This window comes from Ceratotherium simum, chromosome 10, assembly GCF_057802395.1.
Source record: "Ceratotherium simum simum isolate JZ-2026a chromosome 10, ASM5780239v1, whole genome shotgun sequence".
In the NCBI taxonomy this organism is placed as follows: domain Eukaryota; kingdom Metazoa; phylum Chordata; class Mammalia; order Perissodactyla; family Rhinocerotidae; genus Ceratotherium; species Ceratotherium simum.
In genome coordinates, this window is record NC_141909.1 from 3,098,883 (window position 1) to 3,117,278 (window position 18,396).

Consider the following 18,396-nt stretch of genomic DNA (forward strand, 5'->3'; position numbering starts at 1 on the left):
CTGGTGGGAGGGAGGTGTGGGGACCCCCCACACAGAAGCCTCATAATCCAGATGCAAGAATTTCTTTTCCAAGAACTCTGCAGGTAAAACTGAATTTTTCTAAGTGTACAATTAGGGATAAGTCAGCTCCAGGCAAGAGCGTGTCCCCCCACGGAGAAGCTGGACCCTGTCCTGGGATGATCAAACCGCCTCTGCGGCAATGGCTGGTGTTACGGCCGGTCTGTGCCATCACATGGCCCACGCCTTCTGAGCCTGCCTGCACCCCAGCTGTCCTTTGCTCTTGAGCTTGGGCCGTGGAAGGGAGGCAGGGCTTCCTGAGTCAGCCTGTGTTCTGCAAGGGCCCCAAGAGTGGGGAGGGCTCGGGCTACCTGGGTGTATGTGCCTCTAGGGAGGATGCGGGTCCTCCGTGCCCCGTCCTTCGTGGCTCAGCACCTAACCCTGAAGTGTGGACAACATAGAGGCCTCAAATTTAAACCAAGTCCAGCAGGAGTCTTCGGGATGGAGACAACGTCATGATTGCCCCTTGATGGTGGGGACTGGGGTCTGTAATCAACAGCTGCCTCCACAGGCTTTGCTGGGGGTGCTGCACTGCGCATCTGTCAAGCCTCAGCCTCACAGCCTCTTGGGCCATCTTTTTGCTACAGCTGTTGCTATGGAAACCAGCTGTGTATAGGTGTAGCCTACGGTACCTTGCATCAGCTTTGCCTGGCTCTCTGCTGCCCCGACCTGGGATGCTGCAGCCCACCCCCCTGCCCACCCAGCCATGGCATACCCAGAAGTGAGAGGGAGCCAACACTCGTGGGCAACCCTTGACCATTGGGGACAAGAGCTGGAGGCTGCAAACGTCCTTTCCTATGCCCTGGAGGGACAATCTCAGGCTCCTTCTGTGTCCTTCCTCAGTGGGTTCCCCCAGGACAGAGCCCTCAACTGCCCATGGTGGTAACCCCCTTAGGAAGGTGCCCTCCTTCCTGGGTTCACTCTGCTCCAGCCCCACTCCATCCCCTGGAATCACGTCCCCAAATAACCCTCCTGTGCAGAGTCCTTGTCTCTTGAGCATCTGGGGGAATACAAGACAAGACAGTTGCTGATCTGTTTCAAATAACATTATCTGGTGGAATACTTATTTCGTTATGTGGAAATTGTTCTTAGAAAAAGTTTAATAGGAGATTGAATTTTAAAGGGTAAAAATAAATTCTGTGAGTGAGTTCCCAAAGGTCAGCCAGGCTCCAGAGAAATCGAAGCCAGAAACTCGTCTTGGAGACTATTTCTTGGAAATACTATGATTTGATTTGGATGCTATGTCGGAACAAATTGGATGGCTTTGCAAGGCCGTTTGTGAAGTACTCATCCTCCCAATTCCTATGAGTGATGGTCGGGATGTTTTCTGTAAACCTTAAGGATTATAAGCACAAACACAGCTCCCCGAGAAATGAATGACAATACCACAGACTTGGGTTCAAGGCTGCTGACTCAGAAAATCAGCGGCTGGTGCCTAGCCATGCACATTGCTAGCCCCAGGCCAGAGGTGGCGCCCCGGACTATGGCAAATTTTGTGCTCTACAGACTCGAGAAAGTTCAGGCAGTCAACAACTTGGGTATAAAAACGTTCAAAACCAACTTTTATTCCGTGGTGGTTACAGAGGACAGAGTGGGTGCGGGAGTGCACGCACCACAGAGAGCGGGCTGAGTCTCCAGACAACCTGGGGGTGGGGACACACCCCCAACTCCTCTCCGCCATCAAGGGGCCTGGTGGATGACAGGCTCAGAAGGTCTCTGCCGCCACACGAGTTCTGCCAAACCCAGTGGTCTGTGAGGACCCGGAGGAGGAATGGTGGCCAGTGTGCGACCATCAGAGTTGTAGTAGGAAAGGCCAGGCCGGCCTTCCTGAGGGGACTGGGATGGGTCACATCCACGGTCTCCGGAGGAAACAGTGCTGCCATCAAGGCTTAGAGGGCAGAGCCGGGCCGCCCCGGGAGACCCTCCCGTGGGGAGAGCGGAGGGAGTTCAGGAGCCCTTGGGCTGCCAGGCTTCATCTGTCTACACCACCCCACTAAGTGAGTTAACTAAGGGTCGTCTGTGGTGTCTGGAAGCGCAGTGACTACATGGGTACGTGGTAAGAAGGTAGCTACACCTAGCGCATTACAGTCTAGTACGGCTGACAGGTGCTGGGTTGTTAACGGTTTTCCGTTTTGGAGGGGTGTCAGTGTCACAGGCGGGCCGCACTCTGTGGGGGCAGGGTGGCGGGCGCCTGGGGAGACAAGTGGCTATGTGGTGTAAGTGCTGGTGCTGAATTCCTTTGGTTACCTTTTCTTGCTTTTTAAAGAAAAAAATGAAATTGATTTTTGGATGGTCATCTGAGGTAATAAGTTAAGAGTAAGCACCAAGGCGGCCCCGCTGCCCGTGGACCGAGGGAGAGGCGGGCCGGGCGGCCTCACAGGTTCTTCATGCACACCTGGCAGCGGCTGATGTGCGTCCGGATGAGCCCCGCCTTGAGGGTGTCGGAGGAGGGCGAGCCCTGGAAGCTCTCCTCGGGGATGGTGGTGAGCCAGAAGCTGTACTTGTTGGCATAGTAGTGGCAGGTCCCTCGGCCCCCATTGCACTCGATGAAGGGTGTGGCTCGGAAGTCCTCCAGACAGCTGCCCGGCGACACCAGCGACTGGCCGCCACCCTCGTCGCCCGCGGCCGTGTGCTGAGGGGAGAGAGGACAGGGCTGTAAGTGGCTCCCCGGGGACAGACGGGCAGGTTGTCATTGATGGCTTTGTCCCCCAGCTGAACAACAAGCAGTCAACATCCATCCGGGTCAACAGAGACCCCCTGCGACATCCCCTTTAACACTGGGGCTGCCAGGCCGGGGTCAGGAGGAAGCACCGAGCTGGAGGCCTCAGAGCTGGGACCAGCTGGGCCGGGGAAGGGCTCTGAGTTTGGTCCACACACACGTGCACACACAGGCACACACCCAAGCACACTCACGCAAGTGCACACAGTGGGCTCATCTTGTCACCTCGTCTTCGGGGGAGTCAGGTTCTGGGCTGGCTGGGCTGGGAGGGTTTACTGAAGCAGGGGTGGTGTGCTGATCCAGTGACCCTGACTGGGGGTAACTGCTCAGAGGGCAGGAGCGTCTCTGACATTTGGGTCCAGGACATCTCTCCCTTCGTGACAGAGAGGCTCGGCTCTTACTGTCCAATGTCACGATGGGAGTGAAAAAGTAGGAGCAACCAGAGCTCGTCCCTCCTGACACTGAGGCACCTCAAGGTCACGGGAGACCACAAGAGGGGTGCTCCGTCCATCCCCAAAAGTCACCTCACAGGATCAGCTTCTGGGAAAGTAGGAAGTGTGCCAGTCCCTGCATAAAATTTGTACCCCGTTGCTTCAAATGACTGTAGCTTTAAAAATATTAAAATATCAATCCTTGTTTAACATCTCCTTCCTTTCCTAGAATCTAGGGGTTTTCTTTCTGTTGTTTTGACAAAATAAGCAAACATTATCTAATTTATGTATTATGTTGTTAATATAATTTATGAAATATTTAACATGTTGGGCATCCAGTCAATATAGCTGGAGTTATGACAGTCATAATAAATATAAGTTCAATAAATATGAATGCAAGCTCTGTACCCACGGGGCTTTCTTTCTCCCCACAGTGGGGAGTAAGCAGGAAAACAGTAAGGGACCCCACTGTGGCGTAGTCTCTTCCCTTGATTTTAAGCTAAGCCTAAGCTGCCCCAAACCGAGAGTTCCCTATTTTATACCCAAAAGTGATCTGTCACTGGTTTTCCAGGATTTTCCTAATCAGTATGTATCTGTTTTAAGATTTTATTTATTTATTTTCCCCCCGAAACCCCCAGTAGACAGTTGTATGTCATAGCTGCACATCCTTCTAGTTGCTGTATGTGGGACGCAGCCTCAGCATGGCCGGAGAAGCGGTGCGTCGTTGCGCGCCCGGGATCCGAACCCAGGCCGCCAGCAGCGGAGTGCGCGCACTTAACCCCTAAGCCACGGGGCCGGCCCAGTATGTATCTGTTTTAAACCAACCAGTTAATAGATATTTTCTGAGGGCATTCTAGGTTCCAGATAGATTCTACATAAGCTGCTTAGGAATTAAAGTTCTTCCCTATGTTTAACCTTCTGATAAACCAGAAGAGCTTTACCTGTGGTGTTCTGCTTAGTAGGAAGGACAACAAGCCAAATTCATCCAAATTACAGCCTGTACAACGGCTGGGTGGCAAATTAATGGGTCCCCTCTAGGTGGGGGCAGCCCCATGCCTGGGCACATGGCTCTGTTAGCAAAGTGCAGGCAAAAGTGCAGGCTGTACTCTGGCTCTCACTCATCCTCTGGGCCAGGTGCCCTTGTGCTGTGCACAACCTGAACGACTACCCTGTCTGATTATTCTTAAAGGCAGCTGCCCTTGCTGCTTCCTAGCCAGGGTGTGGCTGGGGAGAGGAGCCAGACTCCCAGCCGGTTCCACACTCTGAGAGAGAGCAGGCAGGCACCACTCACCATGAGGAAGGAATACCCGATCCACAGACTCCGCCATCCCGCCGGACAGTGGGGGATGGAGACGTCCTGGCTGTGGACGGCGATGGCGACGGCCGGGGCCTCACACACAGAGCAGCGGCTGATGTAGGGCCTGATGTCCTCCTCGGCCACGGGCATCATGGGCAGCGGGGCAGTGGTGGAGAGCCAGTAGGACTTGTCGTTCCGGCTGGCGTAGTAGCAGACGTCGCCGGGGTTGCAGTACAGGAAGGGCATGGTGCTGAAGCGGGCCAGGCAGGAGCCTGCCAGCCCTGCGGGGGGGTGGGCACAGCTGAGCGCGGCCGGGAAGAGGCTCCTGCAGGCCCGGGAGGCCCACGTCAGGGACCGGTGGGGCTCAGCCGGGCAGGGGGCGGGGGTGAGGGGGGGACCGGGACCAAGCTTGGGCTTTCCACTTCCGTTTTTTGGAGCAGACCAGACTGGCATTTTAGCCCTGCTCTTCTAGATGTTCCCACACGCCTCTGGACTGGGATGGGCCAGCGGGGGAGGCGTCTTTGTGGAAGAGGACTCTGGGTGCGGCCCATGTTGGGGGTCTTAGACGGCCAGCTCCAAGAAGCTGGGATGGCCGCCAAGAGGAGGGCCCGGCTCAGCACAGCTCACGGGCCCTCCCAGAAGGGACTCCTGGGCAACCAGACGGCTTTCTCTTTGGGCTCAGTTAGGTGAACCCTAACTGAGCAGGGCTCCCTTTCACATCCATTGCTTATAAGCTCCAAGCCGAACATGAGCGCCCCTCCAGAAGCCTGTCAGGCGCTGTGGCCCCTTGGCCCTGTTCCCAGCTCTCTTTCGGGCCCTTACCCGAGTTTGCTTTGCCCCACTTTTTTAAAACTTCTTATGGAAGTGCACCATATAGACAGGAATGTGCACAAACCATCAGGGCTCGGCCTGACGATTTCCACAAGTGGCTCCCCTTGAGGTAACCGCTGTCCCGGCCACAGACACGCAGCCCAAGGCCCCCCGGGCCCGCTCTCAGTGCCTGCTGCTGCATTTCCTGTGTGCGCTTAACGCGTTTTAATTCCTGTTGGCCATCAGGCTTACTTGAATAAACACCAGCACACGTACGCACATGCCCATTTTCCTGGGCGTTCTAGGTGACTCCCAGTCCCTCAGGGCCCAGCCTGACTGTCTACAGAGCTTGGGGTGAAAAGCAAGAAGGAAGTGAAGCAGTTGGTGGCTCCAGGCGGAGCGGGGCCGCACGTGAGCCCGGGGTAGGCGCTGCTGGGTTAAGAGGCAGGTCTCCGCGGGCCTGACCTGAGGTTTAGGGCATCACAGGCCATTTGAATCTTTTCTGAAACCGCAGGGGTGTGGATGGGCCCAGTGCCTTCAATCAGGAGAGGCTCATCCGTCTTAGAGTACTCATGAACCTCGCCGTGGCCGCCCGTCCTGACCACCTCCAGCTGAGCCGGCCCCAGGGTCGGCGGGCGGTACCTACCCAGGTCCTGGTTGTGGGCTTTCTCCTGGCCCTCAAAGTACAGCAGGCTGTACCCACTCCACAGCTTGCTCATGCCCACGGGGCACATGGGCTCCTGCTCCGTCTGACTGTGCTTCACCAGCAGGTAGCCGATGCTCACGCTGCGGCCGGGCATGCCAGGCAGGCCTGGGCTCCCTGGGCGGCCTGGTGCCCCTAGGGTCCGGGGGGGTTGGGGGGAGGGGGGAGAGAGAGAGAGAGAGACGGTGGCCACCCTTCAGCTCCGTGCGGACCTCAGCCCACATCGCGTGGCTGACATGGCACGGCGACATTTTACAGCTGCCACTTTGCTTTCCCCCAAGGCTGGTGTCTCAGTGGCTCTGCCCTGTGTAGCCCAGGAGCCTCTTGGGAAGGCCCTGACCTACGTTCCATGCTCAGTACTGACACTGAGTGATGGAACTGAACGTGGGTATGGACCCAGTTGGCCCCACAAGCCTGCCCCTCAGGGTGCGCTGATGCTGAGCAAGAACTAGAGTACCTCAGAGCTGAGGGTCCCCGTAAGTATCTCAGCCCAGCCCCCACCCAATGAACAAGTCTCCTCAACCCCACGTGGCAGGCCCCCCTTTGCTGGATGATTCCAGTAGAGGTGGCTAATTGTACATTTGAGCCATTCCCGTAACGTCCACTCTGGGGGCTTGATTCTGCCCCTCGGAGCACGTACAACGTCTCATCTGCCTCTACCAGGACAGCCCTTCAGATACTGGAAATCAGCTGTCCTGGGTGAGCCTGCCTCCCGCGACCCCTCCCTGCCGGGGACGTCTTCACATCTCATCACTTTCTCCTCTCGTCACTTCCTCCACCCTTCGCTGTCTTGGTCTCCCAGGCTGGATGGTCCCCCCGTCCATGCATGTCTTCAGATGTGCATCCCCCACGTTACATAATCTCCTGGCTGTGGGTCAGTCCATCGGCGGACTGCTACTTCCTGTGATCTGGACTGCGTTCAACTTTCAGCACAGCCCTCCGACGGCTGGCTCAAACTGTGCGCAAGCGGACTACAACAAATCTCGAGGAATTTTTGCACACATTGTATCATTTCTGGCTACCCCATCCTGCACGTGCACTAATAACTTTAAGAAATCAACAATACAAGACTTTACAACAGCTCCTGTCCATGTCCTTGGTTTCTTTCTGCTCACTGCCTCAGGCCTTCAAGATCGTTACGAATCCTGTCTCCTGGAGTACATCGACTGCTTCCTCTCTGAGGCTCCTGCAGGCATCTCAGAGAAAGGAAGCAAGCCAGCCTGTTCTGGGGACTCTGCGCCAGGTGTTCTGCCAGGCGCAGGTACTGTGGAGTGGGGGCAGGAGTTATGGAGCGCCCAGGGACCGAGGCTGCAGTGAGGGCCCTAGGAGCCACGCTGGGTGGCGGAGCGGAAGGGGTGGCAGCCTCTCACGTCTGCTCGTCCGTCACTCGTTTCCCCCTCCCTGCACACCACGGTCCATGTGTCAGACCCACAGTGGGACCTGGAAGAGCCTCCCTGCCCTCTGGCCAGCACTCACCTTCCTGGCCAATGGGTCCCTGGTGCCCCATGGGTCCCTGGTCTCCTCGGAATCCGGGCACAGCAGAAACACCACCTCTTCCCTGGGGCCCCGCCTTCCCTGGAGCCCCGCGGAAACCTGCAGCCACCGAAAACAGGTGTGAGCGCCATGGAGAGAGAGAAGACGCTCAGCGTCACCGGTGTTGTACACACTTTTCAGCAAGAAAACACAAGTGGAAACCAGGCAAAAGGGGAAAGGAGCCCTCCCTGGCCCCACAGCAGGGCTCTACCTGGTTCTCCTGGGGGGCCCTGGGGCCCCATCTCTCCCTGTGCACCCGGGGGGCCTCTCCTTCCCTGTGGACCCACTGGCCCCCGCTGGATGGCAATCTTCTGGGGGATTCCGGCAATCCCTGGGGAGCCCACGGAACCGGGGGCACCTGGAAGGGAAAAGAAAGGCCGGTTGACACACGAGAACCACTTCACTTCCTTCTCTGATCTCTTCCATTTTTTTACCCATTGAAACCAGTCTTGGACCTTCCTGGAAGAATCTCACTCTAGAGACGAGACGGATAATCACCCGTCTGAGAGGTTGCTCCGTGCCTGCCCTTCAACACCTACTGTCACACAAGTCCCTGTACACAAGTCCCTGTGGGAGTGCAGGCAGGCCCCTCTTGGTTTCCTCTTTGTGCTTTAGGGTTTGGACCCACAGCAAAGAGTGACCCTAGAGGGGTCTAGGCCCAGGCCCGGAGCGGGGGGAATAGTCCCGGAGGCCTCTCTGGAGGCAGCCGACCTGGGACGGCGGCTCTGCAGGAGCGCGGACCGCCACTTACCCGGGAGCCCTCGGTCTCCTTTGGGTCCCTTGGGGCCTCGGTCGCCCACACTCCCGGTGGCTCCTGTGTTTCCCATGAATCCTTGCTCACCTCTGGGCCCTGTGAGACAAGCGGGACACTGAGGACACGTGTGTCCGGGTGGGGGCTCCAGTCATCTCTGACCAGTGCTGCCAGCCTCCCGGGAAGAGGAGCCTTCCAGGGGCACGTTACCTTTTTCTCCTGGGAGACCGAACACGCCAGGCCGGCCCTGGGGTCCCGGGTCCCCGCCCCATCCTTTGGTCCCTGGGTTTCCTGGAGATCCTGGGTTCCCTTCCTCTCCTTTGCTTCCAGGAACAGCAGCAGGGCCAGGTGGCCCAGGGGGCCCTCGATAACCTATCGACATTAGTCAAAGAATGGGGGTTGAAATGGGAGGAAGGCCCGGTCACCGCCATGTGGCCTGGGACCCGCTGCAGGAGGCACCCAGGAGGCCAGACGCAAAGTCATCCGTGTAGGGGACGGTCTTTGGCAAGTCTGTAACACTGGGTGACTTTTTTTTTATTGTGGTAAAATATACATAACACAAAACTTAGCATCTTAACCATTTTTATACAGTTCAGTGGCATTAAGTACACTCACACTGTTGTGCAAACATCACCACCATCCATCTCAGATCTTTTTCATCTTCCTAAACTGGAACTCTGTCCCCATTAAACACTAGCTCCCCCTCCCCCTCGCCCAGCCCCTGGTGACCCCATTCTCCTTTCTGTCTCTGTGACTGTGACGGCTCTAGGGACCTCACATCAGTGGAATCATACAGCATTTGCCCTTTTGTGCGTGGCTTATTTCACTCCACATAACATCCTCAAGGGGGGAACAAAGTCTGTCCATCCCTAAAGGAATCAGGTCCTCGCCAGCTCCCGCCCCCAGGGATTCCAACGCCCAGAAAGAAGTGTGAGTCCCGCTTACCTTCCAGGCCAAATATCCCCGGCGCCCCTTTGTCACCAGGTGACCCAGAGATGTTGGAGGGGGGGGTGACGCCAGGGAAGCCCTGAAGTCCTGGACTCCCCACTGGGCCGCGCTCCCCTTGGGAGGGAAACAGAAGTCATTTTTAGTACCAGCATCCAACGTTTTCACCTTTGTCTCCCCTCCATGCCATCACCTGTCCAGGAGTAGGGCCACCAAGCAGAGGCAGCGACGGAAGGGCCCCGAGGCCAGGGGACACGGCACGCTGCAGGCTCTTGGGACAGGTCGGGGGGCAGGGGCTATGCGGGCCCCACTCCCACCAGCCCCCTCCTGCTGCCTAGAGGGTCCCCAGAACCTGCCTCTGCTGGAATCTTGTCCTCCTGAGTATGCTTCTTGCTCGGGGGGCTGCCTGACTATGCTCAGCCGCAGGCTTGGCCAAGGGTCACTCACACTCGCGATTTTGCTGCTTGTGGATGAGGCCTCGGCCCCGTCCTGAGGGCCTCACCTGAGAGGTTAGCTCTCTTGGCCCGGCTAGCACTTGTGAGAGGACGGAAGTTTCCAGTAGTGGCAAGTGAGGCTGATGGACTACAGGGATGTTTTAATCCCCTCTGTGGCTGTCCTTCAGTATCTTGGATCCCAGCTCTGGACAGAGTCCACCCTCATTACTCACAGATTTTGTATTTGCCATGTCGCCTACAGACTAAGATTTACTGTGACCGCAAATCAATACTCTGGGCATTCCTGGACAAGCATGGAGAGGCAGAATAGTTGAGTCCCAGCCGAGGTCCAACCAAGCGACACCCCACCTTCCCGGTTCAGCCCAGAGGGTAAATAAGGGTCCTTTTCGTTTCTGCTTAGTGCCATGTTTCGGCATTTTTGTGCTTTTTGTTGGTGACTTCACTGTAAATTGGACCCCCAGCATCATGCTGAAGTGCTGTCTGTGCTCCTTAGCTCGGGAAGGCTGTGCCGTGCCCCATGGAGAAGACATGTGTGTTAGATGAGCTTCCTTCAGGCCTGAGTTACAGCACTGATGGCCATGAGCTCAATGTTAATGAATCCCCAGTATATATCAAATAAGGTGTCTTTCAACAGAAACACACATAAAGCTAGTTATGTATTGATCTGTTGATGATAATGTGACCAGGGCTCGCAGGAACCTCACCTGTATTTCTACTAGGAGCAGAGGCTGCGATTGCTAGGTCAGTGTTTGCAGCGACTTTACAGAGCATCACCACTGCAGGTGACAAGAATGGACTGCCCTGAGTCAGAGGCTGGAGCCCCGCGGCACTCATCGAGGACTGGCCCTGGAGGGCGGTCCCACAAGAGGAAATCGGTGGGAATTCTACTGCTCCCTGAGCTTCAGCCAACACGCCACTTGTGGGTGCCCGAATGTGCCGAGGCAGCGGTGAGCCGAACGGCCAGTGGGGAAGGCAGTTAGTTCTCTCTCATCACCATCTGAGTATTTGTTTTCCCTTAAGGCCTGGGGACTAAGAGATTAGTACAAGAACACTGCGAAAAATCAGAATGCCCAAGTATCCAGGGGCCATCGTCTCTAGTCTAGAAAGAACAGTGAACTGGGCCAACATAGTACAAAAATGTGAGACCAGAAAAGGTAACTAACAGGGGACTCTTGTGTGCCCCATGAGGCTTCATGACTAATCGACATTCATCAGCAACACGAGAGACTTCCACGACGGGAGGTCTGACACCCATCACGGGGACAGGACCCAGTTTATGTGACTTCTGAGTGGGACGGAGAAACATTTAGGAGGGTGTCGCCTAGTCTCACTAATTACAGGCAATAAGCAAGTGGATTTACTACACCTGTGGGGACTGACCAGCCACCATCTGTAGTTTGATATAAAATGACACCAGTGGAGCTGCTACTAACTACTGTCACAAAGTAACAAATAGATGGGGAGGGTCAGTGAGGAACGGCAAAAACTCGGGAGTTAGAAGACGCAGATTGGCCAGATTCCCACGAAAACACACTGAACTTCCCTGCTGGGAGCAGTCGTCTGTGAACGAGAACACGGAGCGAGCAGGAGTCAGTTTGCTGGAATTGGGACACAAACAACTCTGTGTTCTCGGTGCCCCGTGGATCTTCCTAAGACTGAAAAAAGAACCCCTGACTAACGAGGGTCGGCGAAAGGCCGTTTTGCACAGCTCAGAGGTAAACCACAACCTGAAGCCCCAAAGTGAGCTGCAGGGAGAAATGAGGCTGCAAATTCGAGCTCCTGGCCTGAGATGAAACGCGTTTGAGGGACGACAATGGACTGGGATTATTTCCCCACTCTCAGAGCAGTGTGCCAGTCCTGACCGAGCCGCCTGTGAATGTCACTACGGAAAGTCACCTATCCCTCATCCTGGCCAGACGCTGAGGCCCGGGGGGCAGCATGAAGGATCTGCTCTGGCCTCCAGGGCTGCTCAGAAGCCACCAGGTCACTGGTGATTGTGACTTTCATGCAGGACGAGGGCCTTGTAGAGGACAATGGCTTTAAAAAAGGGACACTGTGCCTCAGGATTGTTGAGAGCCTGACACACTCTCGGCCCCCTTGATGGCGCACAGGGAGCTGCACGGTCGGTTCAAGAGGAGTTTTAAGAAACTGATGCTGCACAGACGAATGAGCAATGGGACCGCTGAGGGTGAGTTAGGGATGTTCTGGAGCACACACACCTTTTCCAACTGAAGTCGAAGAGAGTTGCCCTACAGCTTCACAGGGTTCCTCCAGAACAAACATTTACCCGGCATGTACTCTGTGCCAGGCACTCGGCCGAGGTACAGATAGGGGAATAAGAGGTAATTTCTGCCTTTGTGGAAACTGTAATTAGCCCTCGCTGTCAGTGTCAGAGCCTGAACGGCACGCTTGTGATGCGTAACAGCCACAGTAACAGCTGATGCCGTGTGGGTGCTGTCCGCGGGCTGGGACTGCGTGCACCACGTGACACTGATGCCTCACGTCCCTCTGTCCCTCCTGGGCGAGGTCTCATCTCCGTCTCCCATGGAGTCTTTCTCATCACTGCGTTCCCTGACCCCTCTCAGAGGGCAGACAGGTGAACAGACAAGCATGACCAAAAAAATATTTTGAGGCCTGTTAGAGAAGCCAGCATTGATTGCTCGGCTCCTGTGTGCAAGAGCTTTACCTATATTATCTCACTGAATCCTCCCAGGACCCACATGGTGCGTTTCTACCCTCATTTTACAGACAAAGTCACGTCAAGATCACACTGCTCGTGAGGCATAACAAGAACACATACAGGCATTTGACTTTAAAGTCGTGGGTGTGGCCAGCTCCACTGAGGACTCTTGGGGGGCTTGTGCCAGTAGACTGACCCTAGATCCTCGCCCCTAAGTGGGCTTATGACAGTAAACTGACCCTAGATCCTCACCTCTGACTGGGTCTGTGACAGTAGAACGACCCTAGATCCTCACACCTGACTGGGGCCTGTGCTGGTGGACTGACCCTAGATCCTCACCCCTGAGTGGGACTGTGACAGTAGACTGACCCTAGATCCTCACCCCTGAGTGGGGCTGTGTGAGTACCTTGCAGCCTCCCAGGATACACACTAAGGCCCCAGTTGGCAGCCCCCCTCCTCATGCTCCTGCCTTCAGACCAACGCCATGGAGCTTGGATATCGGGGAATTCCGGAGTTTCTAGCTATGTGAAAGGGGAGACGGGAGGTGACAGACCCTGAAGAATTAGATGATGTGGTCTGAGAGGCCTGAGACACCTGCTGCCCCCCACAGGGGACCGGTCGCTGGCCTCAGGTTCTGGCTTCTCCTCTGTGGGATCTTTGGTTCCGGCTTCAGAGGGAACTCTGACCTGAGCACTTGCACTCAGGCCCTGGTGCTTGGAAGCCTAGTGTGTGGCGGGGCCCGGTCCCCCTGTGCTGCTCGGCACCAGTGCCTACACCACAGACAGTCCCCAGCTCAAGGCTGCCGTGCGGACAAAATGCTGGCTGAGCCGGGGAGGTGCCCATGGATGGTCAAAAAATGAACACTGGGGCTGGAGGCTCATGATCAAGGCACGCTCCGCTCCGGATACTGGTTACATTTTATGTGGGAACCTTTCCCACCTCAGTGCAGGCTCCAGCATGGTTTGGCTGGTGGATGGGTGGGCGGGGAGGTGGGAGGTGGGTTTCTTTCTCAGCGGCAGAGACCACCTCTCCCTGGTTAGCTGCCCCCACGTTCCAAGCCGTCAGGCGGGCTTAGCTCAGAGGCTGTGACACGTGAATTTGTCCACTTATCCAACACTCAGAGTGCTTGTATGGGTGAGGTGCCCTGGGGGTCACCGAGGGGACGGAATGTGATCCTTGGGCCCAGGTGCCTTATCCTCACTATAAGCTGGGGGTCAATAACTAACTTTGGTGGAATAAGACACGTTTTATAACAAAAGCGATGGAAGACTAGCCAAGAGGTTCTGCAACAAGGAACTCTCCAGCTTGTCATCTCTCAGACCCACACTCCCTCCCGCTGCCCCACCTTTTGGGTGCTGGATATGCAGATGGAATTACTGTAACTGTCTGGCCTTACCTGGGGCTCCTTGCTGCCCCTTCTGTCCCGGGGCTCCGGCAGGGCCTGGAAGGGTATTGGCCTCTCCTGGGTCACCCCTGTCCCCAGCAGGACCTGGGAAACCTGGGTCTCCGCGGACGTCCGCACCTGTGGCAGGGTTAGCAAGCAGCGACGTCAGCATCTTCAGCCATGGCAAGTTAACTCGCACGCGAAACCACAGTAGCGCTCTTCAGTGAGACTCAAACACAGAAACCGGAAGACAGCCACGGAGATTTCAGCTGGCTACGAGGCCTCAGTGTCCCAGAATCTGAGACTCAGAGGGACCCTAGAGATGGTAGTTGAACCCCTTCGCTGCACAGATGAGAAAATGAGACTCCTCTGAAGGCTGTGGGGCTGGGAGCCTGCCTGAGGCTGCTCTTCATGCCAAGCCTTTATCAGCTTTAAAGAGAGACACTGTTTCAAACCTTCCTGCTCCCATAGCAGGTGATCAGGGCAATTGATGGCGGGACAGAGTGATTAACTGGACCATTTAAACTGGAATTGAAATGTTAAATGGAGCATGAGTGTGTGAATTCACATATAATTACACACACACAAACTTACCTGTGGAGAGATAAATATTTGGTTACATAAAACATCTCTAAAGAGAATATTTTAATAGCAATAGGACTATGGGTGATTTTTTTCCTTTTGTTTAAATATATTTTTAAAAACTTTTCTCCACTGAATATGAATAACTTTTATAATCTGAAAAGAAGACAGACGGTACCTGGGGATCCCGGGAAGCCCTTGGTGCCTGGCAGGCCGTGCAATCCACTGATGCCTCGGATGCCCGGAAAACCTGTGGGGTTTCACTTGTGGTTATTTCGTGCGTGGGGCAGCAAAGAGACAAACTCTTAAACTAATTCAGACATATTTTGGTTTGCTATGGTACAGTCACCGACCGATGTATTCAGAAGCCCAGCAAACAGGAAGCAGTCCAGCATTTACTCTGACGTGTCAATTAATCACGTCCACGTCACCCAGGAGAACCGCTTAACTTAGAGACTGTTCTCACAGAATCTTTCACAGACTCGGTAGTGCCAGAGGGGAGCCGGTGTGCTCGCTTCTCTTCTTGACGCGTGAGTCACCAAGTATATTTGCTTTGTAAAAACTGTGCTCGGAACCGAGAGCCTGGCATTAGTTCCACTCCCTCTGGATTCTGGGGATAAACGTTTCTACAGCGGGACTCAGGAAACGGGCAGCGATGCTTCCCATGATGTGCGCAGTGAGTGTGGCAAAGGGCGTGTCTCAGGGCCCGGAGTGTGCCGGCGGGTGGGTCTCCCTCAGTTCGGAGAAGAGAGCAGCTGAGGGCCTGTTCCTGACCAGGGGCCTGTCAGGGTGGCAGAGGGCCTGTCCTCTGAGCAGGAGCCTATCCAGGCCAGGGCACAGAACCCCCCAAATTCCCCCAAGGGCTCCGCCAGACCTGGCTGAGTGGGAAGCCAGGGAAGGCCGAGGCGGAACAATAGGGACCCTGGCGTCCGTCCCTCCAGCTCGCCTCTGCACTGCCCTGTGCTGACCGGGGAGTGGCCCTAAGGCCTCCCGGGCAGGTGTGCATTCATCTTTCCGGGAAGTGGAAACTTCTTTGTGGGTTGGCATGTCTGTCTTTTCCACTGGGCTGGGACAACTGCAGACCCTGTCTTGGTGTGTAACACGCACACCCGGCCTGTTATCTCACACAGTCTTAGGGAAAATAGCCCAGAGAGAGGCCAGCCTGGCTGACGGCACCCTCCTCAACCAGCAGACCCCACTCTGAAGAACCCAAGGGAGGGATGGTCTTACCTGGTAAGCCTGGAGTCCCCGGCCAGCCAGAATCGCCTTTGTCGCCGGGCCTTCCGACCTGTCCTGGCTCTCCCTGAGGCCCCTGCAGCCCGGTCAGTCCTGGAAAGCCTGGGGGGCAAACGCATCCTTAAGTCAGACACAGGCACCTGAGGCCTCCCCGCCTCCAGCTCACGTCCCGCAGGGAGCAGGGGCTTTGTGAGAAAGGACCAGCTTCCCTTTGAGTGGGAACACACGCGGCCTTGGACCCCCACATTCAAGTTCAATGGGGTTAGCCTAGCCCGGCCAAAGAGAACAGCCTGTGCTTTCTTATTCCCGCCCCATCATCTAAACGGAAGTCTGGAGAGCCCATGAGAGGACCAGCCTCCCAGAGCTCCCAGGGCCTGGGCAAGAACAAAGGGAAAACAAAGGAAGGGGAGCAACAACAAAAAAGCGGAAGCCAGTTCCCCCGTGGCTCTCTGCCATTAACTTGGGGCCCCCAAACGATTCTCTGCATATTCAGTGCAGGAAAGGGGTCCTGTGACAGGAACTCAGTCTGTGTTTAGGGAGAGATGGAGACGCTTCCATCAGGGCGGCTCCCTGTCCCTGTGGGTCCCCTAGGTGGGTCAGCTGTTTCTCTCTGTGTGGTTGGCCCTAAGGCAGAGCCAGGTGGACCAGCAACAATGAAGAGCCAGCTTCACAGGGAGGGGTGTGACGTGACAAGGACACGGGCCAACTGGCTGCCTCTGTCTGGGGTCTTGCAGATTTTGAGGCTCGGCCCCGCTCAGCCTCACAGGCTGCTGCCCCATCCAGCCATGCTCCGGGGAGGGCGGCGCTGGAGGAAGAGCGTGTGATGCAAGAGATTTTACCTGTCTGCCCTTTCAGTCCGGGGGGGCCTTGGACGCCCACCGCGCCTGTTATGCCGGGGAAGCCAACTTCGCCCTCTGTTCCCTTCTCTCCAAAGAATCCCTTTAGACCTGTAACCACAGATTTGCTGCTTGGAACAAACCACAGAAACTGCATCACTGAGGCTTAATGCTCGTAGGGTTCAAGGGGACGCCTGTTAAAGGACACTGCCACACCACACTGGTGCTTCTCTTGTGAATGGGGATGGGCATCCAAACACGTTCCTTCCTCGACTAATTTTTTACCTAGTTACCTAATTTTACCTGAGCCTGTGGTCAGCAGCCTCATGCTGGCACCCAATGGTCCCCATGTCCTGGCATTCATGCCCTCATGCAGTCCCCTCCCACACTGCACCGGGCTGAACTGTGTGACCACCAGGACACTGCAGAAATGGTGGGGTGTCACTTCAAGCCTAGGCCATAAAATTCATCATTGCTTTCACTTTGTCCCCTCTCTGGGATCGCTCGCTCTGGAGGAAGCCAGCTGCCACATGATGAGGACGTTCAAGCAGCCCTGAGATATGCCCACATGGAGGAGGAACTGAGGCCTCCCACCAACGGGCATGTGGGGGGCGCCATCTTGGAAGTGGATCCTCCAGCCCCACTCCAGCCTTCAGACAATGTGGCCCTGCTGACATCACGACTGGAATCTCATGAGAGACCCGAGTCAGAACCACCCTGATCCCAAATTCCTGGCCCACAGAAACCGTATGAGGTAACACCTGCTTGAGGCTGTTCTAAACCACTGCATTTTGGGATTATTTGCTAAGTAGCAATAGATCACTAATCGGGGTCCTTATTAGAGTGGTTTTGAACGCGTCATGGGCCACAGAAATCTGGGGAACTAGTTACACCTGCAGATGTTTGAGCCTCTCCCAGAGCTGGCTTAGTAGATCTGGGATGAGGCCTGGAACCTGCATTTTAAACAAGCATCTCAGGTGATTCTGAGGTGGTCATCGGGCAGACTTTGAGAAATGCTACGTCTGTTAGTGACAACAGTCTATGTGAAAATGTTTTTGGTGTTTTCTGGTATGCTGGAAGGTTTTGAAAACTTCAGACCAACCTGAATTCCACATAATCACTGTTGTCCAGTGTCTCCTTAAATTTCTGAGACTACTGCTTACAAAAAAATACTGTTAATGTTTTTGTGCTCATAAAGAAAAATTATATAAAAGGTTCTGCTTATTTTTTGATTCTTTTATTGTTTTAAAAATCTGCTCTGAACCCCTATTTACCCAGTGCGTCTTCTTTCATGAACCACTGCCATCACCTCCACCCAAACTGAGCGAGTCCAGCATAGCTTGTCGTCTCATCCTTCGAGAGACCAGGCCTGGGCCCTGGCTCCCTAGTGCCCCTCACGTCTGGGAGCTGATCTGACTCAGGGCTCCTCAGCCCACCGCTCTGCTGCATGGGCAAGGCTCTGTGGCTGACCCCACTTAGGCACACCTCACTTGTCTTAGGGAGAATGGAACACCTCCAAGAGTGGTTGACACAACTGTCATTGCCCCCTTGCCCCCGGGACCACAGTTCTGAGATACAGTCTCCTGGCCATGGACACGGGGGAGGCTCTACTTCCTGGGCCCACAGTCTAACTACAACCTAAACGTTCAAAGGTAACAACCATAATTCCTGGAGGGGCGTAGCTTCTCCTCCCCTACACATTTCAGTGGAACAAAAGGGGCATTGTTAGTGACACACGTGGCAAGATGGTCTCACATTTCTGCTTTTACAAACCAAACTGCCAAAGTAATTATTTAGGAAGGGAGACTCAGCCAGCCAAGAGGCAGAAGGCTCAGCAGCCCAGGCTTCCCCTGTGACCAGGAGGAAAGCCATCAGGAGACCAAATTATAGATCCACATGTGCCCAGGGAGGCCGGTAGGTGAGGCTGCCTGCTCCAGAGGGACAATCCTGCTCCCACGCTAGATGGAAAGCTCCTTT

The 18,396-nt window shown here is 55.3% G+C and overlaps 1 protein-coding gene across 1 annotated transcript in view; it reads right to left on the reverse strand.

The window, feature by feature from the left end:
* Positions 1–1,591: 1,591 nt before the first annotated feature.
* Positions 1,592–18,396, reverse strand: part of COL4A2 (collagen type IV alpha 2 chain) — a 190,436-nt gene continuing 173,631 nt past the window's right edge. Inside the window, exons 37-48 of the mRNA XM_087435779.1 lie at positions 16,423–16,530; positions 15,578–15,685; positions 14,526–14,597; positions 13,778–13,903; positions 9,247–9,363; positions 8,512–8,673; positions 8,302–8,400; positions 7,762–7,908; positions 7,494–7,610; positions 5,961–6,152; positions 4,499–4,785; positions 1,592–2,689 (exon numbers count right to left, since the gene is read on the reverse strand). Of these exons, the coding sequence (XP_087291905.1) occupies positions 2,432–2,689; positions 4,499–4,785; positions 5,961–6,152; positions 7,494–7,610; positions 7,762–7,908; positions 8,302–8,400; positions 8,512–8,673; positions 9,247–9,363; positions 13,778–13,903; positions 14,526–14,597; positions 15,578–15,685; positions 16,423–16,530 (1,793 nt within the window). The 3' untranslated portion in view covers positions 1,592–2,431. The remainder of the gene's footprint in view (positions 2,690–4,498; positions 4,786–5,960; positions 6,153–7,493; positions 7,611–7,761; positions 7,909–8,301; positions 8,401–8,511; positions 8,674–9,246; positions 9,364–13,777; positions 13,904–14,525; positions 14,598–15,577; positions 15,686–16,422; positions 16,531–18,396) is intronic.